This window comes from Triturus cristatus, chromosome 7 (genome assembly GCF_964204655.1).
Source record: "Triturus cristatus chromosome 7, aTriCri1.1, whole genome shotgun sequence".
NCBI lineage: Eukaryota > Metazoa > Chordata > Amphibia > Caudata > Salamandridae > Triturus > Triturus cristatus.
In genome coordinates, this window is record NC_140590.1 from 1,574,176,203 (window position 1) to 1,574,203,769 (window position 27,567).

General features: G+C 46.5%; 1 protein-coding gene across 8 annotated transcripts in view; it reads right to left on the reverse strand.

Annotated features, from left to right (window-relative positions):
* The window catches only part of ZMYND8 (zinc finger MYND-type containing 8), a 420,239-nt gene that overhangs the window by 17,771 nt on the left and 374,901 nt on the right, over nt 1-27,567 (reverse strand). For 5 of the 8 annotated variants that reach the window (XM_085619413.1, XM_085619412.1, XM_085619411.1 and 2 more), the window contains one exon: nt 21,877-21,966. In XM_085619413.1, the coding sequence (XP_085475539.1) occupies nt 21,877-21,966 (90 nt within the window). Of the gene's footprint in view, nt 1-21,578; nt 21,704-21,876; nt 21,967-27,567 lie in introns of all 8 variants that reach the window. The other 3 variants (XR_014966854.1, XR_014966853.1, XR_014966852.1) reach the window with 1 other exon arrangement.

The window sequence follows — 27,567 nt, forward strand, 5'->3', positions numbered from 1 at the left end:
GCCTAAAGACATTATGTCACCATACTTTTTCTATGAGCACATGACCCATACCTGTGCTATACTTCTATGTTGCATCGCATACATTCCAGATCATATTTGAAACCAAACCAATTCAACATTTTATTTCCGTACTTATATGCCTGAACGGAGGCAGAATTGCATGCTTTCCAAACAAGGTTTGAAACAAAACATTGCACATTTTGTTTAGGTCTGTTCACTGGTTGCTTCCTGTTCCGTATACATTATTGTAGGCAGAGAGCTTAAGGGGGTACTTTAACATATTCCTTGTAAAAAGAAGAGTGTGTGTGTGTGTTGCAGCATTTCTGTGATCAATTGCCTATTAGGAACTCATGCTTAGTAACCAGATTGCTGCTCCGTGACTTCTCCCAAAGAACTTAACAGCCCAACTGCAGTTACCACTGTGCTGGTTGTTCGCACTGCCTTGTATAGCATTCTGCTTTATCTCGGAGCCTCATAATCCCACTTTGATTCTGTCTGTGCCCTGCATGTCTGTCTTGTGTCTGTGAGCTTCTGGTACTTCACATTTACTGTGCTGGCAGAAAACTCTTGCCTTCCTTAAGTCTAAGTTTCTTCTGTAATATTGTTCGGAGTCCCTTTTCTAGTGTTAGTTTGCTGGCATTATTATAGCGTGCAGTCCTTAGCTATCATAATACCTGTTGAAAACAGCCTACACTTGATCTGGAAATTACTGATCATGATGTCTGTAATCTTGCTCATGATTTCTCGCTCAGACTTTCCCCACAGTTTCCAAAATTGTACATTTCGTGTCCCAAGACTAACACATCGTTTTGGCATTCTAATCAACTCTCTGTTTCATCCATGTATCCATTTACATTGCGCACTTAGGGATTGCCTCCACTTCAACCAGATAAGGAAATGACTTCAGTTACTGCACCCAGGTGCTTTGAAGAGTTATCCATCTCAGTGCTGTTGCCAGTCATGTGCCATAATTACAGAGTATAACAGAAGTAAAAGTACATCCAAGATATACCTTTGCTGCATGACCATTAATAAGAGCTAATTGCAGATATCAACTAACAACGCCATCACCTCTGCTACCAGATCCCTTATCGTATAGCAGAATATCCCTTATACAGATGAAACCACAAATTCCAGTAACTGTTCCCTTTCTCTCGCCTAGATGTTTGTGTACAGTATAGTGATATCTTTGATTTGAAACTGTAATGCAGTTGGGCCGGACGGTGAGCAAATAAAATCTCCTTATAGATTAAAGTGAAAATAAGAACGTCCTGGGTCTTTCAAAGACAATTTGGCATCATCTGCCCCCAAAGGCCAATTCTTCCTGCTAAAGAAGAGACTGAAGAGAAAACATTCCCCTTAAAAAGTAAATCAGATTATTCTAGCTCGAGCATACAGAATTTTAGTTCAAGCAGACACTTTTTTGTAATTAAATCAAGATTTTTGTCAAAATAGAATTTAGAAAATAGAATTCTACTAGATTCATAGAAGAGCCTATCATGCAGACTGCTGCAGTCAGAGCAACTTCCTGCACTGTGTGGTATATATGCCACACCATATAGGAAGGGGGTACAAATCCAGGGTGGCACTACATGTGCCCCCCGCATGCACCCCAGACCCAAATCCAGAAGCAGGCCCTGTTAAGGCCCTCTCTGCTGCCATTCCAAAACTCTTCTCATGGCGGGTTCACCGCTATGAAAAGGGCTGTGAAATGGCAATTCGGAATATGCTTGACAGTGCAGGCTGCGGCACCGCCAGCAGATTCCTGCCAGTAAAAGACTGCTGGCCCAGTAGGATCCTAGATTCCGGCGGTCTCGTGGCAGTTTGACCATCGCAATCGCAATACTGCGGTTGGTCCTGCAGTGTGGTGGTCATCGGACCACCACTATGGGTACAACAATCTTATGGACCGTTATACTCGTAATAAGGGTCTAAGTAGGTCAATAGGTGTGCTTGGTACGTATGGTACATTCACCAGTTACGTCAGCATTATGGAATAGATGTGGATTGTGGTAATATATTCGGTCCTGATGAAAGCCACGAGCATTTGGGAACATACGTGGTAGAAACATGTTGATCCTAAGAGGGAGTAGGGTTAACCAGAGCCTCAGGACTTTCTAACTTTTCCAGTTTTTAATCATACCAGCTGGCGCCTAAATTACAACATCAGGGCTACTAGGCAAGTATTTGTAAAGAATTAAACAAAAGTGACCAGCACACACGATTAGTCATCAATGTCCATATAGTCTCTAGCTTATTGCAGTGTGGGTTGCACAAAATTAATTCACAAGAGTCCTTGTATTTTTGGAAAACTTCTATATTCAAATCTTCACAAGGTAAAAAATATTCTCGGTTGCCAACGCGTTTAGTCTCTTTTCAAGAGACTTCTTCAGGGCTTATTTAGTTATCCAATCACCTAAATCGGGCCTGATAATCACGTCCTGATTGCTCCCACAGGTATATGCAAGTCAGATAGAGTTCAGTTTTTCTTATCCATACATCAATGTTTCCTACATTACAACAGATTTCTGTAGTTCACAATACATGTCACAAGCTGATGTTGGCATCTCATTCTAGGGTCCTGGTGAACGGCAATTAGTGCACGCCGCGGCCAAAGAATGCATTTGTAAAGAGTAACCTTACTCCCCCACTCACTATCCTATTTATTTTCCCACAAGGTGCTCCCCGTGCAGCTCAGAGGCTGTAGCACACCCTGTTCCGCAACAGAATGAGAAGGAACTCTATTATGAAGCATGCCACCAAGGGGTACCCTCGATGGGTGAGAGCTCTTTAAAGCAAAAGGACTCCTCCCTAGCTAAACAGGAAGGTTCTATACTCTGTGTTAAGTTCTGTGTCAGAGAAGGGTTAGCCCATGCTCTACAGCACCTCTTCACTCCCCTTATTTTGCAGAAGGAAAAAAAAAGCCACCACGCAGTGCAGGTTACACTTAACTTTATTTCCCACCCATCTACAACCCAAGAACTGCACAGTATATTAGTGAATGGAATTTAACGGAGTTCATCCAATGGAAAGGCAGAGCTAATATTGGTGGGATCATGAAAAACTTGGGAAATTTGTTGGGTTTTGCTAAAGAAAAATATGGTTTCAAGGACTGTCCAGAAAAAAACAGTGCTTATGTTAAGTTCTAGCCAAACTGAACAAAGAGTTACAGGTCAATAACGTGGTTATTTAAAGCCTTTTCATGGAATTCATCCATTTGAAGATGAATACTTGCCAACAACTTTGAAAAGCTTTGCAAGTGTTTACTAGAGATTTAAAGAACCTGAATCATAATGGCACCAAGGTAAAAGTAAGAATTATAGCTCATAGAGATCTGCTTGAGTCCTCTTCCATTTCTGCAGCACATACATTCTGTGTGGCCGACATTTTCGACATACTCAACTGGTCTGGTGAAAGTGTTTCCACTAGAGGATTTGATAGGAAGGAATAGCCTTAAGCTTAACCCCTTGCGTGCGCATGACGGAACCACGCCGTCATGAGCACAGCTCACCCGTGACTCATGACGGCGTGGTTCCGTCACGAGCATGGCGGCGCCGCGCTCACCCCACACCCCCCCAGCGCCGCGGCAGAATTTGCGCCGCGGCGAAGGGGTTAAAGGCTTCAAGATGAAAGCTGTGATCTTCGTTCATAAACACCTGCCCAATTCATTCAACAGATCAATCAAGAATGAATTGAGAGTACTACTTTTGCTCCCACCAAAAAAACAAATTTTTCTTAATCGGTGAAAAATTCTGGATGTGTCATCGCTGGCAACTTAGACATGTCCTACCACGATATAGCTGTTCTTTTATGATCGATCTTATCAAAAAATTTCTTCTGTGGCCCCTCATAGCCACTGACAAAGGCCAGATTAAAGCGCATCCCACACTAAGAGAGGCTATTTTAAGGCAATACACAATGGAGGGCCAAGGGATGCAAGGCATACATTGATCTATCAGAGTCAAAACGAGGCTTATTTTCTCACTAGCTATAAAACCTTCTTAAGAGTATCTTTTCTGGTTTTGCATGTGCTTTCACCAGCTGGAGGCAGCTTATATGTCACATCAAAGCACTGGTTAGATCATTCAATATTTTTTGCGATTAAGGATTTTATGTGAACCTAGCTTCCACTCATATTATTAATACTATAAATCATAAATCTTTTAAATCATACCTCAGAAGTATGGTTACCTAATATAGTTGGAGGAAAACTCAACTAAAGCATACAGAATTAAAATCCTGAAACAGCAGCTTCAGAACACATACCTCTGCATGGCAGAAGTGGCTCTTTAAAGCAAGCTAACATTGATAGCATAACAAATGAACTTAGCAAAATGCAATCATTAATATGCTGAAAAAATGGATGCATTACATAAAGATAGCATTATTAAATTGAGAGTTGGAAGGGGTTGATAAGAAGGGGGTTTGGGAGCACATTGCCTCACATCCCAGCACAGTCTGCCCCTGCACCAACTTTGGGAAAAACTACAGCAACTTTGAAGTAAGTGTACCTCATTTACCAGAAAGCAATGAGGTGAACTGTGCTGGGATGAGAGGCAGTGTGCAACTTTGCCCGTGCACCCCCGACCAAGGTTAATAAGTGGGAGACAATGCTAGGGCCCTCTAAGAGTGTTCACTCCTCTAAAACGGCCTTTTCAGTTCTCCAATAGACACTGTTCAATGTGGAAGGAGAATATATAACGTTTCGGCCAAAGAAACCCTACAATGCTATATGTAACATGCCCAAATATCCGCAGACTTTAGAGGAGACTCTTTGCTAGGCGGTGCCATGTTACCAATGTTACCATACTTCTAAAAAGTATTCAAAAAGTTGGGGGGCGCTAGGTGGCGCACGAGCGGAATGGCCGCCGTGGTGTGAGGCTCCCGTAGCCTGGCATAGACATCCTACAATTATCCTCGCCTTCAATGTAGTGTTTGCCCTGAAATACGGCGACAAGCGGAGCCCAACGTCCATAGCGTCCGAGCGATAAGTCTGGGGACAGATCGTCACGGAACGCCTTCTCTGCAGCCCTCGGAGTGCGTGCCCAGAGCAAAGACCCGGTGAAGCTGCCTGACGGGCACAGCTGGCACGCAAGTGCCGCGGCGCCCACGTGTTGACAGGGCCGCGGTGCTGCCCAGGCAGAGACGGAGCTGTGGTGAGTGCCGGTGCAGCGCGGCTCACGAACCTAGACTGCCTGCGATACGGAGGGTCCCAGTACTTACACTGCGAGGACGCAGACTACGTGGGTGCGGCTCAGCAGGTATCGGGCCTGGGGTCCCACACGGGAGGCGGCCATAGCTTCTGTGTGCCCTTGTGGTCAGCCTGTGACGAGCACGGAAGTACCACAGAGCAGAATGCGGGAGGCTCCATGCTGTGGCAGGCATTGAATGTGGAAGAAGCACAGCGATAATTCACAACGCAGAATATTTATCATAATGAGGATTTGAGGCGGTGGCACTCGGGAGACAGGACGGGGTTTCTTCCCGAGTAGGAGGGATTACGTTGCTGCTGCATTTACTACTATGTGTCCCCTGACGACTGGGGGCTCTATCACTGAGGAACAAGAGAATTGAGGACAGGAAGGACCAGGCTACCCCAACTACACCTCGTGGGTGACACTCTAAGCACTGCGTTGGGTGCGCGCCGACTGTTACCAACCCCCCCTGACATTGACACCAACGGCCCTCTTGCAGCGTACATTGGGAATAGACTGTTAACAAGGTGCCATGGGCAAGCCTGACACGCGCCAGCCACGCCTCACATTTGACGCGAAAAAAGCCCGCAGCAGCAGAAGTGAGGTAGCTAATGGCTCAGAGTGCTCCACACTGGACTCTAATCCCACACAGGGTGATGGCATGCAGGCCATCCTACATGAAGTGCGACAGGGGTTTACAAATATGGCTGATAAGGAGTAGTTTCTTTTCTGTAACTCCAGTTCTGTAGTAGGGGTATCTCTGTTGTAGTCATAATCTAGTGAATAGTCCCGCCCATGTGCGTGGACCCCGGAGCAATAAAAAATAATCTCTAAAAGGTGACAAATCATGCAGACCTGCATACACCTTTAAGAGAGAATTTAATTTAAAGACAGATAATGCAGCCTATACCCACAGGCTACACTGTCCAGTACTTCAACTAGAATTCCACCAACATCCACAAACAGCACTGCCTGTCTAGTTTTTCTCCCCATAGGAAAAAACCCTGCCTCTACCAGCAAAAGCCTCTGGAATAATAGAGAGGAAGGAATGGACAGACAAGCCCCATAGGCTGCCATTATGTGGCTTAGAACAGGATACTGTGCCTTTAAGAAAACTTTCCAGATTTCCAGAACTTTCCCCAGTATCCCAGAATGCCCAGCAGGTCCCATTTACTTTCAGTTCTTTTTGAAGGCGTAGCACGCCAGACCTGTAGCATTCTTCATATGAAAAAATATATCTCTCCACCGGGGAGGAGGGCGGGCGCTTATGACTATAACAGAGATACGCCTACTACAGAACTGGAGTTACAGAAAAGAAACTACTCCTTCTGTAGTAGGGGATCTCTGTGTATAGTCATAATCTAAGGAAAAGAATGGCAAGCCCATCCCCACACAACAGCGGCGGTGGACAACAAACAAGACAAACCCACTACTGTGCGAACAAATTTCGCAGCGAAGCCTGCCCAAACTAAGCATATGCCCTGGCATCCGAGTCCAGACAGTAATGCGCAGCAAAGGTATGGACCGACTTCCAAGTGGCCGCCTTGCAGATTTCCGCAATAGGAACATTACGCAGCAAAGCCATCGTGGCAGCTTTGCCCCTGGTGGAATGAGCCTTAGGTTTACCCCCTAAGGTCTTATTAGCCTTTTGATAACACAATTGTTTGCAGGACACAATCCACCTAGAAATGGACTGCTTAGAGGTCGCAAGACCAGTCCTGACTGTTCCATAATTAACAAACAATTGGTCAGACCTACGAATATCCTTGGTCTTATCCAGATAAAATTTCAACACCCTCCGAACATCAAGGGAATGGAGAGACCTTTCCGCTGGCGAAGAGGGATTCTGAAAGAACGTAGGTAAAGTTATGGTCTGGTTGACATGAAAATCAGAGATAACCTTAGGGTGAGTACGCATCACAACCTTAGCAGCATGAAATACAGTATAAGGTTCTTGACAACATAATGCCTGAAGTTCACTCACCCTGCGGGCCGATGTAATGGCCACTAGGAACGCCGCCTTCCAGGATAGGTGCTGCAATGAAGCCTTGTGAATGGGTTCAAAAGGCTCCTTCATCAGTCTGGACAGCACCACATTCAAGTCCCAGGAAGGCGAGGGAAGTCTGACGGGAGGAAACACTTTCTTCAAGCCTTCCAAAAAATCCTTGACCACAGGGATCTGAAAGAAGGAAGTCTGTGAGCAGTCAAAGCAGCCAGATGAACCTTAATGGAATGGAAATTAAGGCCAGACTGCGCCAGATGTAAAAGGTATGGAAGGATGACATCTTCCTTACATGTTGTCGGATCAAAGTTCTTGGACTTACACCAGATACAGAACCTCTTCCACTTGTAAGCATAGGATGTCCTAGTGGAAGGTCGTTTAGACTCCTTCAGTATGTCCATACAATCGTCTGGTAGATTCAGATGGCCATATTGCACTATTTCAGGAGCCATGCCGCCAAACTCAAAGACGAGAGGTTGGGGTGCACCATCCGCCCCCCAAACTTCGTGAGAAGGTCCGGCCTGCACGGCAACCGCATGTGAGGAAGGAGAGACCGGTGAAGAAGGTCCGTGAACCACCACTGCCTGGGCCACTCCGGGGCGATCAGGATCATCCGCGCCCTGGACTGGGACAGCTTGATGAGCACCGCCGGAATCAGGGGAATGGGTGGAAAAGCGTACAGAAAGCTGTTCGACCAATCGATCCATAGCGCATTCCCCAGCGTCCCCCGCTGGTAGTACCTGGATGCGAAGTCTCGGCATTTGCTGTTTTCGGCGGTGGCGAACAGATCTACGTCTGGAGTCCCCCACCTTGCGAAGACTTCTCCTAGTACTTCGTCGTTTATGACCCATTCGTGGTTTTCCTGAATCAGCCTGCTCAGGGCGTCCGCCTGAGCATTCTGCACCCCTGGCAGATGCGTGGCCGTAATCGTCAGCCCTCGGGCCAGCAGCCAGCGCCAGATCGCCTGCGCCTCCAGCGACAGAGTGCGCGATCTCGACCCCCCCTGCTTGTTGAGGTAATACATCGTGGTTGTATTGTCGTCTGTATCAGCAGCGAGTTGGTCTGGAAGGACGGAAGGAAGGCCTTCAGTGCCAGGAAGACAGATCTGAGTTCCAGGAAATTGATGTGGTATGTCGATTCCAAAGGAGACCACTTTCCTTGAATCTGCAAGTCCCCGGAATGCGCTCCCCAGCCCTGGAGAGAAGCATCCGTCACTACACTCGTCGTGGGAATGTCCTTGTGGAAGGGAACCCCCTTGAGGAGGTTTTCCGCCGAACACCACCACTTCAGAGACTGAAGAGCATGCAGCGACAGTCGTATCTTGTCGTCCCAAGAGCCTGTCCTCTGATCCCACTGATCCTCCAAGCACTCCTGCAGTGGTCTCATGTGTAGCCGTGCGTGAGGCGTGAGGAAGATACAGGAGGCCATCGATCCCAGTAGAGAAGACACCTTCCTCACTGTCGTCGATGGAGCAGTCCTGAGGTCCTGAGCCTTCCGAAGGAGTGATAACCGTCTCTCCTCCGAAGGAGACACGCTTGCTGACCGCGTATCGATGGAGGCCCCCAGGTACTGTATGCACTGGACCGGAGTCGTGACCGATTTGGACATGTTGACGTGTAACCCCAGCTTGTGTAAGAGAGCGCACGTCCATCGGAAGTGAGCTTGTGCTTCCGAGAAGGATGAAGCCTTGATCAGCCAATCGTCCAGATACGGGTAGACAAACACCTTGTTCCTCCGCAGGTGTGCCGCCACCACCGCCATGCACTTCGAGAAGGTCCTGGGCGCAGACTTTAGCCCGAATGGCAGTACTGTGTATTGATAGTGATAGGCGCCGACTTGGAATCGCAGGAACTTCCTGTGCTTCCGTGCTATGGGCACATGGAAGTACCCATCCTGTAGATCTATGGCACAGAGCCAGTGTCCCCGTTGCAGCTGAGGGTAAATCTGGTGCAACGATAGCATGCAAAACTTCTCTCTGCGAATCCATTTGTTTGCCTGTCGCAAATCCAGGATGGGCCTGAACTCGTTCTTGTCCTTCTTGCGAACGAGGAAGAACCGAGAGTACAGACCTCTCCCCCTTTGAGACAGAGGTACCTCTTCTACCGCCTTTTTTCTCAACAAGATGTTTGCCTCCGCCTGGAGCTCTCTCAGCTGGAATCGAGAGCTGACCGGCGGAATCGCTGGAGGCGGGCTGATAAACCGAAGACTGTATCCATTGCAAACAATATTCAGCACCCACTTGTCCTGAGTAATTTTTCTCCACTCTGCCGGAAAAAATTGAATGCTTCCCCCCACTGGAGTGGGTAACGGTTGAGGGGGAAGTAGCCGCTCAGGGCCGAGACCCCGCCGGGCCCTTGGTAGTGGTAGTAGCCTGCTGGCCTCCTCTACCCCTCTGGCGCTTCTGGAAGGGCTTGCGGAACTGCTGCTGTTGTTGCTGCTGCTGTCCCGAGCCCTGCCCACGTCCTCTGCCCGAAGACCCGAACCGCCTCTGGAACGGGCGCTTCTTCTTCTCGGCCTTCTCCAACCCGACGGCCGTCAGGGTTTCCGCCTCCGCCTTCATGCGGGCCATCTCATCATCCGCATGTTTCCCGAACAGGGTTTCCCCCGAGAAGGGCAGGTTGGCCACTCTTTGCTGCGCCTCTGGCTTGAGGGACGTCAGGCGCAGCCACGAATGCCGCCTCTGGTGGATGCCATGACAGTAGGCGTGGGCGGCCAGCAAGGATACATCCGCCGCTGCGCCGATCACCTGATTAGAGACCAGCATGCCTTCGCGCACTGTCTCCAAGAAGTCCTCCTTCTTGTCCCGGGGCAGCAGGTCCGCATACTGCTGCAGGGACTCCCACAGGGCCCGGTCGTAACGGCCCAACAAAGCCCCTGCACTCGCCGCCTTCATGGTGGTGGCGGCGGTCCCACACACCTTCCTGCCCGCGGAATCCAGCCAGCGGCTTTCCTTGTCAGGCGGGACCGTCGATGAAGGGGCGGTCGCATGTTGTTTCCTCGCCGCCGTCACGATGACCGAATCCGGCTTCGGGTCCACCCTCAAAAAGGTAGGGTCCAACTCCGGGGCCCTATACTTTTTCATGAGCCTGGAGGGGGCGGCCTTCGTCACCGCGGGAGTGAGGAACAGCTCCAACGCGGGTTCCACCAGTCCTGGTACAAGAGGCAGTAGAGGGCGAGACAGATGTTTCTTATGAAGTGTCTCGAATATCACGGACGTCGTGGGTGTTGGAACCGTCACCGTGATACCCAATTTTGCTGCCCCTCTCAACAGCACCTCTTGGAAAGAGACCAAATCGTCCACCGGAGACACCCTAGTTCCCGGCGAGTCCGACAGCGTCGGGGAAAAGTCTCTGGTCGAGGAGCGCGTGTGCGACCTGGACCTGTGCCTCCTACGGCGTCGTCCTGAGTCCGACGATGACCGTCCACGGCTCCGTGATCTTCTCCTCCTGAGAGAGCGGGAGCGCGACCTCTTCGGCTTCGGTCTGCCCGCCGGTCTAGCCGGTCCCGGCGACCGCGGGTGTCGTGGCTTCGGAGTCCCCTGCGGCGGAGTCGGGTACCTCGGAAGAGAAACCGACCGCGGGGGAACCGCCGGCGGCCCCACTGGAGTGCGTGGCAACGACCGAGGTGGGGGCGGCGGAGGCAGTGTCCGCGGCTGTGGAGGTGGTGGAGTCGGAGGAGGTGGGAGAGGAGGCGGTGACGTAGGCATCCGAGGAGGCGTATACACCACAGAGTACACCGATCCCGGTGACTCTCTCTTCCTCGACGTCGACCTTCGCCTCGACGTTGACCTTCGCCTCGACGTTGACCTTCGCCTCGACGGCGATCTCCGCCTCGACGGCGATCTCCTTGACCTCGAGCGTCTCGACGTCGATCTCCTCTTCGGCGGCGACGTCGACCGTCTCCCTTTCATCGACGGCGAACGGCGATCTCCCCTCGACGGCGAGCGCCGACGCCGGGTCCGATCTCGACGCCGACTGCTGGACGGCGCCGTAGACGGCGTCGTCGCCGACGATGCCGATGTAGTCGACGGTGGCCTATTCAGGTCCCTCGACGTCGATCGTCGACGCCGCTTCTCCCCAGAGCCCTGGGGAGACGGCGAACAGATGGTGGTCATCCTCCTCGACGTCGCCGTCGACGCCCTCGACGTCGACGGGGAGTGGGAGCGCTTACTGGTCTTCCTGCCCCTGGGGAGCCCCCCAGAGGCCTCAGTATGGGCCAAATCAGCCCCTCCAGACCCACCTGGTGCCTTCAGTCTTCTCTCCTCCAGAACTTGAAGCCTGATTTTCATTCTGTCCCTCAGGGTCCTGGCTGAGAACGAGTGGCAGATATCACAGTCTTCAGGCACGTGGGACTGGGGAAGGCAACCTATACACACCTTGTGTGGATCAGTTTTAGCCTTCTTTCTACCACATTCCGGGCACTTGTCGAACAAGCCAGGCATGTTGACAGTACCAGCTACTAAGCACTTGAAAAAGTGACGAAAATTGACAAAATCTCCAATAAACCCTTGAAAAGGGGAGAGCTCAATGCTCCAGGGTCCTGCTAGCAGGAGCCGGAAAAAAGAACTGAAAGTAAATGGGACCTGCTGGGCATTCTGGGATACTGGGGAAAGTTCTGGAAATCTGGAAAGTTTTCTTAAAGGCACAGTATCCTGTTCTAAGCCACAAAATGGCAGCCTATGGGGCTTGTCTGTCCATTCCTTCCTCTCTATTATTCCAGAGGCTTTTGCTGGTAGAGGCAGGGTTTTTTCCTATGGGGAGAAAAACTAGACAGGCAGTGCTGTTTGTGGATGTTGGTGGAATTCTAGTTGAAGTACTGGACAGTGTAGCCTGTGGGTATAGGCTGCATTATCTGTCTTTAAATTAAATTCTCTCTTAAAGGTGTATGCAGGTCTGCATGATTTGTCACCTTTTAGAGATTATTTTTTATTGCTCCGGGGTCCACGCACATGGGCGGGACTATTCACTAGATTATGACTATAACAGAGATACCCCTACTACAGAACATGGATTCTCTAGTCACACAAATGGATGCGATGGTCCACTAGCTTGAGGGCCACGAGATGCGCATAAAAGAAGCTGAGCATCGCATATCGGAGACGGAGGTTACCACGAGCCACCTCCGCAACACGGTCACACAGATGGACAAGCTGCTCAAAATAATAGCCGCGAAAAATTAGGATATAGAAGCGCGCAGTCGGAGAAATAACATTCGCATGATTGGTATTTCGGAAAGTACCAACACGGGCAGGCTGGAACAATACATCGAAAAAGTGTTGCTGGAGGTGATGGGGGTGGAGCAGTGACTTAGAGAATTACATTTGAATCAGTTATTATTGTATACAGAACGTTCTTTGCTTAGTCATTTATTCTTACGATATCTGGTACAAAATGGGATAGATAGACTCCAGAATTTCTATACAGATCTGAGTTTCAGATATTACAATTGACAATTGAAATACATATTTGAGGTCTAATGTTTATGTGGGGCTAATGCAAGATTAGTCCTCTATATTTGTTTATGTTTGTTCTTCTTTATTGGCAGCTCTTTTATTCTTTTTGGACATCTGAGGCTTTACTACCAGATGGCCCAAGTGACTGACTTGATTCGGGCAATTGGTGTTTTTTTTATAGATTGTATTATTTCTTCTTTAAAACACAGAGGATATACTCATGTAGTGGTCTCCATATAGGGAGCCATAGGTTTTAATACAAAACGTTAGATGGTTACTTTGGACTCTCTTCTTTTCACATGTTGTTGCTATATTCTATGCTCTCTTTATACGCTTTGCTAATTCTATTGACATCACAATGATGGATATTTTGTATCGATCCACTTTCACTGTGGCACGGGGTCTTTTGGTTAGTCTTCTGCCTTTCCTTTTTTTTCCCCCTATTTTCCTTGTTAAAGAAAAATATGGTTAGGATTTTAAATGATACCGGATAAACATTATAATATGTTAATCTGCGTTTGTAAGTTTACATATTGTACTCATCTTCGTCTTTTCCAGCCTTGAAAAAGTCTGAATATGCATTATGGTACAGACGAAACACGTGTTGGCTCGGTTTATATCTATTGCTGGGAAACTTGTTATAAAGAAATAAAGAAGACGAATTAACGTCGAGAGTGGAGAATTCATTGAAAGAAAATAAAACCATAGCAATCTAGATCTGTTTAAATTGTGTCATCAAGATATTTGTACCCATTTACCATGTGTATTTTGGGCGAAGAGCGCCAAATGTGACTGTATTAGGGAGTGCTATTACTGAGTAGTCTTCATCTTCCCACTTCATAGTCGAAAGGTCCCATCGCTCCCTTGGACCGAGTCCGCCCCCAGGCGGTACCCCCCCGTCCCATCATAGCGCGATTGTTGAAATATAGGGATCGTGATGTGGCCCTGCAGGTGGCAAGGGAGTGGAAGCAGCTGCATTTTGAAGGGATCGCCTTCATAATGTACCCGGACTTCACTACACATGTCCAGGAGGAACGACGCAAATTTCTCCAATTGAAACAAAAACTGCGGCAGGCTCAAATTGATTATGCCCTGCTTTATCCAGCACGACTTCGGATCACATATCAGGGTAAACAAATGATCTACGTTAACCTTCAGCAGGTAGAGGATTTCCTTAAACAGATTAAGAAACGGGCAGCTGCATCTTCCATACAGGTGGAATCGCCAAGATCACAGTCACCTTCCTCGGACTGATAACTACGTCAACTGTTGGATATTCAGCAGGTCACTTGCTTGGTGGTGCGGATGTGGTCCTACGATGGAATGGACTGTGCTTCTACCATATGATTCATGACACAATGGGGCATTTCCTGGATTGGTCAAGAAACTCTTCACATGGGGGCGTGATGATTGAACTGACTAGGCACCCCCGAAGCCTACTAGGGGACGTCTTTGACATCATAGGCGCTCCTGGAACAGCGAAGGGTTACCTGTGGGCCGCCTAGTTGTTTCTAACCCCCCCCCCACCAGCGGGTGATCCCCCTTTTTCTCTCATACGAGACCCGGTCGCTGACCGTCACAGTTTATAGCACTAGTTTACTGGGTATAGGGGAGGGGGGCGGGCTGTTTAGTACTGGCATGATTGGGATGCTTCAGTAGGGGGGGTGGTATGGATTTGGATTAACATGCTTCATGGTAGACGTACTTCGGGGCTCATTTCCTTTTATGGTGCTTCTCATGTTGTCCGGTTGTGGTACTACGTAATGTGTTGCTCTAACAGTTATTATATCATGGCGAAACATGGGGGATGGTGCGGATAGACACTCAGTGAACATAATGTCCTAGAATGTTAGGGGCCTTGGAGATCCAAGGAAGCGTAGGCAGATATTATTATTTAGATCGGCAACAGATAAGCGTGGCATTGCTCCAGGAGACTCACATAGATCCACGCTCCCAGAGTACATTCGCTAGCAAGTGGGCGGATGGCAGGTTCTTCTCTTCGTACTCATCATACGCTAGGGGCACAGTTATCCTGATAAAGAAGCGAACTCCCTTTGCACTGGCAGGTGTCTTGACCAATCCACAGTGACGTTATGTGATACAATGGGGCCGCTTGGGTAGAGATTCCGTAACTATAGTTAATTGCTATGGCCCCAATGTCGAAACGCCTGACTTCTTTAATGTCATCTGGGGCAGGGTCGCGGGTATAGGATCCACACATGTAATTTGGGGTGGTGATTTCAACATTGCACTCAATCCAGCCCTGAATCGCTCTAATGCCTCGCCATATCACTACACTGACTCTCAGGCGTCCTTACAAGGCATAATGGCAGAGAGGGGATTAATAGACAGCTGGCGTTACACGCACCCACAGGTCAGGGAGGGCACGCACTTCATGGCGCATGCTGGGACGTGGGCACGACTAGACTATTGTTTGTTGTCTAGGGGTTTGGGCCAGGCCATTCAGAGGGTACTTCACTTGGCTAGGACCTTTTCTGATCATTGTCCCGTTAAGCTTTTACTTACACTTCCAGGCTATGACACCCCTAGGCCTAGTAGGCGATTACAGCCTAGCGCTCTATTGGACGCGGTCTTTCGTACTGAGCTCGGGGAAGAGATACAAGATTTTTTCTCAAGAAATAAGGGCTCTGTAGACGATGTAGAAATGATATGGGTGGCCTTTAAGGTCCCAATACGGGGATACTGTATGGAAAAGAGCTTTGGCGTACTCAGGGATATCCAAACAAGGCTTCGAAAGTTGGAACGGGACCTGAGAGGGCTGGAGGTACGGATGGGGTCTGGGGAACTGGACCAGGCACAGACTGATTTTCGTGCGGCGTTATCAGATTACGAGGAGACCGCAGCACGTGAGGCTAAATTTAGGGGGCGGTATTGGGTGGCCCGAAGGTATGGAGAGGGCGAGAGGCCAGGGACGGTTCTGGCTGAAGTGATTAGACGCCCGTGCTTGTTTACTCATATCCTCGAAGTTAAGGGGCCAGGGGGTATTGTTTACCGAGACACACCTGACATACTTCATACCTTTACTTCGCACTATACAACGCTGTACACCACCCAACGCAGCGGCTCGCCCGATATGGACAGTTTTCTGGGGGACGTTGCACTTGAGTGGTTAAGCGATACGCAAAGGGAGTTTTTATGCCTCCCCTTCGAACTGGCTGAAGTTAGGGAGGCGATTATGCAGCTTAAAAATGGGAAGGCGCCCGGATGGCATTCCCGCTGAATTCTATAAGCAGTACATAGATATCATGGCTCCAGTCCTTGGGGAACTCTATGAAGAATCCCTTGAAAGGGGAATACTCCCCCCCCCCCCCCCCCCTCGATGCGTGAAGCGCTGATCACTTCTTTGTCGAAACCAGGAAAGGCCCCAGAGATTTGCGACTCCTATAGGCCACTCTCCCTTATCAATTGCGATACAAAAATACTGGCCATACCTTTGGCTAATAGGCTAACTCTCCTGTTGGATAAGCTTGTTTTACCCGATCAATCGGGATTCATCCCAGGTAGGGCCACAACTCATAATCTCCGCACTCTTTTTTCTCTAGTACAGAATGTCGCGCCCGATTTCCCGCTGGCCGCAGTTTTTTTAGACGCCACTAAGGCGTTTGACTCGGTTGAGTGGGATTATTTAATTGGAGTTCTACAACGCATGGGTTTTCCTAAGCTGTTCCTCTCTTGGATTAAGTTGTTATATCAGCAGCCCACTGCTAAGGTGTTAATCAATGGCCACCTCTCGCCGGCTTTTCCCATAACGAGGGGCACGCGGCAGGGGTGCCCGTTATCACTGCTTTTATTTGCCATAGCGGTCGAACCACTGGCGTCTACACTTCGCCAGCATCATCGCGACCGGGCGTTTCGCTGCTGTATGCATCAAATTTTGATATCCCTTTATGCGGATGACATTACCTTATACATCAGAGACCCCCAACAAAATGAGAACCCTATCTTGCGAGAATTCCTCGTGTTCGGCAGGTTATCAGGGATTAATATTAATTGGAGTAAATCCCAGTTCTTTCCCCCAACACCTGCGGTTGACCGACTCACGCTGGATTTCCCCCTAGAGTGGTGCGGCGCTGACCTGCGCTATCTAGGTATTCACCTGACGGGAGATAGAGAAGCCACCAAACGGCTCAACTATGGTACAGCTATTACGAAACTGGCGGACAATGTCACTCGCTGGATTTGTCTCCCCCTCTCGCTTGCAGGTCGGGCCTCTCTTATTAAAATGGTTGTCCTCCCGCAGTTTCTGTATCTATTCATGAATATTCCCTATCATCCTGGCTCTTATTTTATTAAAACTCTGCGTACTGAACTGTTGCGTCTTTTGTGGGGAGGGAAGCAACCACGGCTCCAATGGTCTACGTTGACAAGGCCCTATGCTCAGGGGGGTTTCGACATACCAGACTGAGATTTATTCTATTAGTGCACAGGCGCACTATGCATACTATTGGGTACACCCCCCTAGGTACATGCCGCAAGTTGCCACGGAAGATTGGCTCGCGGACCCTATTCCACTGTCTGGTCTTATATATGCCCCCGCTAGGACACGAGCGACGCCACCTACTACTGTCACTGGCACGGTGGATACCTGGCATCGCATTACAGATATATCAGATACTCCCTTGCTATACTCTCCGTTGTTACCATATCACCCTAGTATACCGCTGCTGCAAGAAAAGGGTTTTCATAAGCTATGTGTGCGGGTTAATATTGCAACAAGGGAGGATTTATTTCACGGGGGCACGTTCCGCACTGCAGATCATTTCTTTCAAGACGAACGGCCCTCTCCTCTAGACTATTTTTATATGTTCATCTACGACAAGGTATGCGGTCAATTCTCCCTGATTTCCCGAAGGAGTCAGCAACTCTAGTGCCCCTGCACTTATTGCTTGGCTCTAAAGATGGTAAACATTTGGTGTCAAAGTTGTATACCAGTATCCGTATGCAGCGGGCGGTTGTTTCAAGCTCGGCGCGTCTGCGATGGCCTGCAGAACTGGGTGAGGAAGTTTCAGATAACAATGGGAATATTGCTGTCTTCAGACTTCACAGATCTCCTCTGGTTGTAGAAACCGAGTCATACACTACAAATTCCTACATCGTCAATATTATACCCCGGCCAAGAAATTCAGGTTTAAACTATCTGACAATGATTGCTGTGTAAGATGTGGGAGGCCAGAAGCCGACTTTCTTCATCTGGCGTGGGAATGCCCCAGGGTACAGGACTATTGGGAACAGGTACATGTGGCGTTGGAAAAAATGATGGGCAACACGCTAGTGAAGGATCCACTGGTGGCACTTTTAAGTTACACTGCAAAGATTCCCAAGCCGCAACGTAAGTTCCTGGCACTGACCTTCCTACTGGCAAAGCGTAGGGTCGCATGTCGATGGGGCAGGGGGAGGGCCCCGAAATTCAAGACTTGGTTAGACCACTTGCTTTACTGTCAGGAACAATCCAACATTTGCGCGGAGACTTTGCCGCTCGCCTCTAGGCCTAGAGATATCTGGGGCCCACTGCAAAGCTACCTTCTTTTAGGAGGTGCAGAGGGATCGGACACTACTGTTCTGGAAGTTGCTGCTTAACTGTGTTGTACGGGCATTACTTGCAAGTACTGCTCTCCTTCGCTGGCACGGATGGGAGTAGTCCCCCCGACCCAGTGTCTTTGTGTGTGGATCCTCCCTGCCTTGTCAACCTTGATAGGCCATATCCACGCTGTGCCCGGGCGCTTTATGTCTGAAATTGTCTCCTTCCCTGTCTGCGGATATGTATATATAATATCTCATGATTCTACCTGCCCTGCGCATCTCGTGTTCAATGGTCACCTGACATTGGGATATGCATGTACGGATTCATATGATTGTTATGTTGGAAAATGTCCCCGCATGATATTGGTTGGGAATGCACTATCTGTTACAAAATGTAATGTTCATGGTCCTTGAGGTACGTCTTCATAATATTATTCTCGTTTCCATAACAATGTAATGTTCATTGCTTGAGATGAAAATACAAAAATAAAGGTTTAAAAAAAAAAAAAAAGTATTCAAAAAGCTCCAGTCCTCTAGGAATGTACTCTATAAACCACAGTCTGACCTAAGACCATTTCTAAACCAACAATTTTATGAGGAAAGCCCCCATTTTTTAATTTTAAACAGCGATCATAAGTGTTGCTAGTTGTGGACATTAAATCAAGTGTGACAGTCACAACTCATCAAATGATGAGGGCAGTCCTCAAAGTCTGGGAAGAGTCCACAAACTATGGCAAGAGACCCACTATGTGTCCCCACATTTCACAGTTTGCAACGCCAGTAAGGAATCTGCAAACTATACTCCTATTTTAGCTCCGATATAAAAATTTGCTTAGGCCTACGGTCCAAATGGCTAATGGATTTGAATCAAGCTTGGCAAAATCAAAGACATTACTCAGAGAGTGAGCTTTTACTGGTTTGGTGTCAAACTGTTCAGTAGTTTTTCAGATATCTGTGTTTAAAAACATTGCTGAGCAGGCATTAAAGGGCTGTTCCTTTTATATATCCCTGCCATTTGGGATGCATAAATTATTTGTGAGTCAATGAATTATAAAAAGAGATCTGATTTAATGAGGAAGCCTTTTGTCCCACTATCCTTTTCAGAAGAGTGGTTCAAAAATGGGAACCACGATACTGATAGGTGTGATTGGCTGCTGGAAAATAAAGGTTTCTCTTGTGGTTGCCATTACTGGACATAGGACACGGTCCTCACTGAATTTTATTAAAAAAGGCCTATAAAGGGGCAGGTTAGACACACTCCTTTGTTGCAAGTTAAATTAAAAAAAAACATTGTGAGACACCTGAAATGTCAGACAGGGACTACGGTACTAGTCTCGGTATCACAGTCTCCAGCTGGCATTTAAGGTATCGGGTATTCGCAAGTTAGAAATCTGACTCGTTGGATGATGCTGGTGTCGGATTTGCAAATTGTACTTAGGATTCATGAATCAAAAAAAGAAAACATTAAAAAAATTAAAGGCAACGTCAAAGGGCGAGCACCGTGGCCCAACCCTTACGCATTTGCTACAGGGATAGGTTGAGTGCCCGTGGTGGGCGAGTGTGGCCACCCCCTTTTGCCAATGACTGAAGGCCGAGAACTTCGGGGGCTTTCTGCCCATTTCTGGTTAGAGGCAGGCCTTGCAGCGAATGTCACCTGCGCCAGGCCAAAGCAGAGAATGGAAAACGAGTTTGATACTTTGCTTAGCTTATGTATATGCGGTGTTAGGCTTTCCATAAACTACTTGTCTGACTGCGCTTGAAACAATGTCTTTCTTAAAGAATATGTGTCAGACACTGAAAAGGTGTCAGTCCCAGCCAAGACAGAAACAGAAATGTATATAACCTAAAGCCAAGTGGTTCAGTTATGGGACTGCAATAGACCAGTGAGTTTTACATCCATCCAAGCCAGGCTTAGTGTCAATATCAAACTCCGTAGATAAACATGTGCTGTTAAAGCATCACTGGACTGACAGATGTGTGCATATTTATGTTTTCCAGAAAACTTTAAAAATCGAGCAAACTAGCTCAAATACTAGAGTCACTTATAGTCTCAAGAGGAACTGACTGTTCTTGAGAACAAACTTCTGCCTTCATGGTAGAGATTATAAAGAAGCTCTCAAAATCCGGACAGGCTACATCTCAGACAGTTTGTTGAAAGTCTGTCCTCTGAAAGAGCCCAATAATAATCTAAGCACACAAGAAACTCTTAAAAGGTGGCTGTGGGTCTGGAAGGTAAGAGACTATTTGCCCAAAAAAGATGGATACAGAGGGTGGCCATCCTTGAGACAGTTGTCAAGAATTGTAAGGCAGGAGCAGTGTCTAAGCACCTACAATATTAACTCTCCAATATTATGAAAAGTCTTGGTACTTCTGCTGGAATAACTCTCAGAACAATTTTAAGCTAGGAGGGTTACAATTTAGGAATTTAAAAGTGGTATCATGCTGTTAAAATCTGCTGTACCAAGGCAACAGCACTCGTGCTCAACCACCAACAATGCTGGTACATATCTCAAAGATTCAATTGGAGGAGTGCTAGGTAAGCTAAAAAAAAAAAAAGTCAATTAAAGGACCAGATTTGTCTACCCTTTATTAGAGCAGATAGATGAGTCTCTAATGATTTAAACACTGGGAGCAGAGTCGGATCTGATTAAAGTTAATTATCATTCTGAGGCTGGAAACAGAACATCAGTCCCAAATGGTCTAACGGTTACAGCTCTTATGCAGCGGTCAGTTACGGATTTGCAAGTAATAACTTTGCGGTGAAGAAGGGGAGCTGGAAGATTAAACAGATGCAGCAACTTATTCATACACAGACACTGGATATAGCTGACTGATCTAAAGTCAAAGTGCTGTTCCACACAACAAAAGGTGCATCCTTTTCTCTTGTTGAAATGCTAAATATGGTATTGCATTAAGACTAATTATGCTGATCTTCCACTGAAAAGAACTTCCCACAGAAATTGGCTGAGCAATTGTATCGCCATTCAAATTGAAAAAGGCCACAAAAACCTGAATGGCATCGACGAAAGTGAAATCCGGTGTAAAAAACTAAATCTTAAGCTATACATCAGCACCACCAACTCAGGTTTAGCACAAATTCAAAAGGTGTGAAAAGCAAAACTGCTAATTTGTGGTAATTAACATACACCAACATAATTCATCAGCCCCTGTGCCTTCCAATCAGAAAGAAAAGCTTAAACTTTGAACAAGAGAAGCATACGAATCAACAGGCAAGATCTGATAGGTCTGTTTTTTAAGAGAAATTAAACCACATAGGTGTCACACTAGAAAGCAGCACAATGCAGGAGGCTGTGCTGTAAAGAACAGGCGTGATTGTACTTTTTTGTTTTTAATAACCGTTTCAAAGGTTTCGATTCGCGTGACATACTTATTAAGTGATGCCTCAGAAGACCTTAGACGTTACAGACTAACATTTTATGTTCAGGAGGGAAGTGGTCTGTCTCCAGATGATGGAAGTCCTCAGAGTGACTGTAGATATTTACGTAGGCAAGACTGCAGAGATATAAAATGAACATGCAGATGTTGACCACAAATGCTTTGCTACGTTACAATCGACTTTTGATACATTGCATAGTGAGATTTGGTAGTAGTGCATTCTTATCTGTTTAACAGACAGACCAAGATGCAACATATTAAAAGATTCAATGATACTCATGTATACTTACAATTGTGGGCTGAGTAGCAGGAATGAAGGCTGTAGTCTGTGGCACCTGGACTAATTTTATGGGTTGTGTGCTTGGCACACCTGCTGCAATCTGCGAAGACAGGACCCGCAAGTTGAGTGCGCATGCAATAGTTGCCCCAGAAGTTGGAAACTTTCACTTGAAGCATAAGCAATGTACATAAAAATATAAAAGCTGCTTTAGAGTTTTGTTGTTAACTATGTTCATGATCAAAAGGATTGCCACAATATAAGTAAAGTAAATAAGGCTGGAACATATTTAAAAAACGAATTTGCACCAAATACAGACTAGGGGGGTGTTCTCTCGATATTGATCTTAGCTTTGCATTATTCAACCAGTATGCATGACAACAAATCTCCCCCACTGGAGAGGAACTGTTTACAGTGACAAAGGCTATGGTGTGAGAAAATGACTACTTCCTCATGAACTGCTTCTAGGATGCTGGATTTTCAGAGTGATTTCCGATGCTGTCTGGCTGCTAACCAGTCCCACAACCTGGTCAAAGGAATAATATAGTGATGTGGGATACACGAGTGGTGGAGGGAGAGAACAAGGAGGAGTTTTTTGCCATCGCTTTGGAATATTGATTACAAAGAAATATCTATTAGATTCAGAAATGACCTATACAATTAAAAATATCACACATTATAGTTATTTGCTACATTTTAGAGCCTCAACACCAAAAATAAACTGCGTCATTGATGTATTACAAAAGGATGGCTCTATGGAGCAAGCCTCAATTTAGTTGCTGTCGATTCCATCAATATTAGTTGGAATAGTAATCGTATACACAAACAAAATGTTAAAAAGATGTAGTAATCCTTCATGAAAATCAATTGCAGAGACACTGTCATCTGGACAGAATGCAAACAAAATCTGTATAAAGTGGAAGTGCCGGCTAAAAATTAATTCCAACATGTTTCTGAAACTACTCACTCATTGTGTGGAAAGCAGCATGAAGGATGCATTAGTGAAAGAAATAAAAAACAGAAAAAGTGAACATTTCTGAATGATCTGTCTAAAAAAGTAATTCATTGATCCACAGGAAATGTGTTACCCAGAGAAGTCCAGCACAAAATGAACTGCAGATTACCAGAAAGAGGGTGATCCAATTAGTCGGGAAAAATGACCAGTTTCTGGATTCTTAATATCGACATAGTATCCTTATCATTATTTGACTAATTATGACAGTTATTAGAATATAGGGCTTCTCTACCAAAAACTCAACCAGTTAACCCAAAATGGATGAAAACCTACGGATAGCTATAAAAACCCTATTCTGAACTTTCAAAGGATATTCTTTTCATATTCAACTTCTTTTATTGAATTTGCAGGAAGCGGGAGAGAGCACACATACAGTGGTAAAAAGAAATAAATGTACAAGGATATTCTTAGCTAGAAGTCCGCCAACGTGAAAGTCACATTCTGAAAGAAACACTATCACCCCTTGGACAACATAAACAGCAGACCTCTTTTGACTTAAAGACTTGTGACAGTTAAGTTTCTGTTACTGACATTTCTATTAATAGAGAGTCAAAATCTGCACACACAATTGTGTACATATCTAACTATTTTCATACTGTGGGTAAAGATGTTAACATCTCCACATACAGTGATAATCCTAATAATGTTTCTTAGACCAACACCAAAAGTGATAAAAGTATGTCTAATGGGAACTGCCTATTTATTTTCAACATCCATGAATGCTTAGAAAAAAAAAAAATTATGTAGGGTTTCTTTTTGGCACCCATTCTGGCTACAATTTGTGAGTTCAGATATCAAGGTCTCCGTTTCCTTTAAATATCCCCTACAACTCTTAGAATGTTTCTCTTCTTAATGCAAGGGCATCCATTCCCACACCTTTCCTCTGGTGCCCCTTTTTCATGTTTGCAAGAATTCATTTATAGGTTAGGAGTCTCTGGCTGAGAAACGTGGGCTAGACGTCTTTTCCGCAAAGACCTTCAAAGCAAGTGACCACTGCTTAGACCGGCCTGCAACTGAGCGGAGCCCTCGGTGGGGATAATTTATGTTAACAGCTATCAGTGGGCCATCACCTCTTTGGTATCAGTCGTTTATTTCCCCTTACTTATGTTTCTATGCACTTTCACTCTGCCAGGAAAGACACTGTAAGATACAAACTCTGTGGGAATGTAATTTTTTTTTAAAAGGCTGCATGACGTCAAATTTCCCAAATTTGCTGGAAACTAAGATATCTACATTTTCCGCAGAAAAATCTAAATTGAAGATATGGATTTTCTCTACTTATTGACGTGATCATCATTTAGAGGAATCAATGCAGAGGATAATCTCCCCCCCCCCCTCCCTCAATCATTAATTTGTCCTTCCTTCGCAGTCTCGTCACAGGTCCCTTGAAGCAGGTCATCACACCACTGATAAAGAAGCTGTCCACTGATAGTTTATCAGCAACAACCTAACCCAGTTAGAGCATGGAAAGGGACGTTATAAGACAGTGTTAGAAGAGAACACGGAACTTGAGTATATTCTATAGTATTACCACTCTGGCTTTATCCCACGAAGGAGCAAGGATTCCACCTGAATCAATAACAGAAAAGAGCTTTTTGATCACTCCTCTACTCCACAACTTCTCACCTGACCTTTACATATTACAAAGCTGACTTAAGGACACAGTTAAGTCACTGGCTATGGATCCGGCATTCATGCTTTACATGTGACTGTTGGCCACTTTATGTTCTGTGTGCATGCACTTTATGTGTATATGTTCGTTGTGCATTTATACCGACCTGTCTATCTGTGCATACAGTGCACTTATACCGACCTGTCTTTGCATGCATGCTTTATAGCAAATCTATACCTGTTGGAATTGCCAATGCTACTTTCATGCAATTCTTTTAAACAGGGGCAATAATTTGCCATTTCCACTATGGTCTTCATTTTTGTCTTATATTAAGTAGAGGAGCAACCTAAACCTGTAGCACTTCTTGTTCCTGATGCACAAGTCCGACTAATTAATTTCTGGTCATTATCCAGGCTGACTGCCCCAAGCAAAAACACAATATCGCTGGAAAACTGGGCCTGAGCTACAGAAAATCTAGGTTCCAATTACTGGTAGGGAGACTATTTTTCCGCTTAAGAATAAGCCATTCACCTTCAGCTCCAATTCTTCTGGTGGATACTTTAACTGAGGGGTCAATCTGGTTTGAAAGGCAGTAGCAGAGAAACCTTTTCCATTTGAAAGCTTAGCAGGCACGAATAGTGGGACTTCGTGCTTCTTTAAGAATGTTTGTGCATTCAGGAGGTATTCTGAGTTAACCAAACTCAAAGACTTCAGGAGACTGATTGCAAGGTTGAGACATCTGGGGTAGGGGAGCCTGACTTCTCCATGGTTCTGCATGAGAAGGTGTGGCCTGTTGGAGAGCCTCTACTGAGGAACCTCTGAAAGTTCGATGAGAGTGTCAAACCAAGGTTGCCTTGCCCAAGTGGGAGCCACTAGGATGAAGGCGAGAGAGGACTGCTGCAGCCTCCGAACCACAAATGGAACGAGGGGAGAGGTGGAAAAGTGTAGGCAAATACCACAGACCAGTTCATCCATAGTGAATTCCCCAGGGACTGTGGGAAGCTGGAGGCAATGTTTGGGCATTATGCGTTTTCTGCTGTGATGAAGAGATCCACGTCCGGAGAACACCAGCGCTGGACGTACCGGAGAAGGAAACCCGGTGGAGTTTACTCTCATGGACTTGTTGCCGCATCCTGCTGAGAAGGTCGACAAAGTCGCTGTTCACTCCCAGGAGGTATTCCAACAAGTGGATCTTGGGGAGAGCCCATGGCCAGATGGGCTGAGCAAGCAGAGAAAGCGCAGTGCCTCTCTGCTTGTGTATGTAATACATGGCTATGATATAGTCCTTGTCTGGACGGATAACCTTGTCCTCTATGTGGGGGAAGGAAGGCCTTGAGGGCTAGATAGGCAGCTAATAACTCAAGAGAGCTGATGTGGAGACCCCTGTGACTGGGATCCCAGTGATCCTGGACAGTCAGGTTTTGAAGATACGCCCCTCCCCCCAACCAAGTGAGAGATAAGTAAGTTGTAATGGTGATCTTGTATAAATCAAAAGGAGGGAGAAAGAAGGGGTATGACCCACTCAGCTTCTTTACCTAAGACATTTCAATATCAATGGGGAGTGGATCACAGGTCCTGAAAGAACCAGGGTTAGCAACAGCAATGCTGTTAAGAAACCCTCAATCACGTGTTGATTCGTAGGTGGAAAGTGGCGGTATGTTCGATAATCCGCCTTTTGTTTGACAGCGTGACAGCATCATCGTCGGGTTAATCGTGTGCTTCCTCCACCCGCAGGTGATACCTCTGGTTATTTCAGTTGTGATCAGAGAATAGTGCTCAGTGAGTAGTGAAATGTGAGGTGATAATCAAAGGAGTTAAAATAGACTCGAAACACCAGTTTGAAACTTTATTAAACCTGGGTACGAGTTCAGTTTAAAAAGGGGTGTATGTGTGTGCACAGATCAGATTATTTAGGGTCTGGTGCACTCTCATATTGTGTCCGAAAGTAATGGTGATCTCCACAACTATGTTGAGAAAAGGCCATCCCAGGCAACAAGTTGTTGGTGTTCCCCCATCTGCAGACAGAGATGAGTGCTGAGGCTGATCAACACTAGATCTTCCCAATGACCCTCCGCCTGAGAGCACGGATGCGATAAACATTCCTAGCAATGGGCACATGTGTAATCTTACGTGGGTTAATATGGCAATGCAGGAGGCCATCATATCTAGGAGGGGCATGACTGCCCAGACTGTGACCTGTTGCTTTGGCTGAAAAACAAAAGAAGCAATGTGTGGAAGGACTGGACTCTTGCCGGACTGAGATAAACTTTGCGGACCTCTGGTTGCCAAAGAGGCCTCGTGTATCTTTGACGGTCATGTCAACGCTCTCAAGTCAACAGGCCTCTTCGTCCAGAAAGACTGGAAGACATCGCCAGAGTCCTCGTCGTGCTCGGGGAGAGGTGGGGGTCGGCCCAGGGGTATTTCTCGCGATACCAAGGGCAATATCGAAAGGGCATCCATTCCATCACAGGCGAGGCATGGTGAGAGGGACCAAGTGGAAGGGAAATAGGCCCTGACAGGTAAAGCCCCACCGCGGGACGAGGACGACCGGAGATCTTCCCTGGATGAAAATGCATATAGAAAAACAATGGTTCGCTGGGACACTAGTCACAATCAAAGAACATTGTGTCTTAAGTCATTTGAGACACCACATCTGATGCACAAGGCAAGGCATGCGAGAAGAAGGCACGCAATCCATACTGTATAGCAATTTATTGATTCATTGCTTACTTTCATTATTATGCATTTTTTGATTTACGTAAAGATCCAGTGCTCACACACAGGTTAAGAGAAGTGTAGTGATAAAAAGGCAAAAAAGCACGCATCACACACAAAAAGACACGACTCTTAAATTATTGTTGCAATTTTGGGGAACGGAGTCAATATGAGTCTATTGCTGACCAGGTGTTGTCGCCCTCTGGCAAAGTGAGGTCATCATCCTGTCTCCTTCTTTGTCTTGCCTATTTGATGTTGTGTCTCGAATGACTGAAGAAACAATGTTCTCTTTTATTGTGATTAACGTCCCAACAAACCATTGTTTTTCTATATATAGTATTAATCCAAGTTTTCAAAAGTAT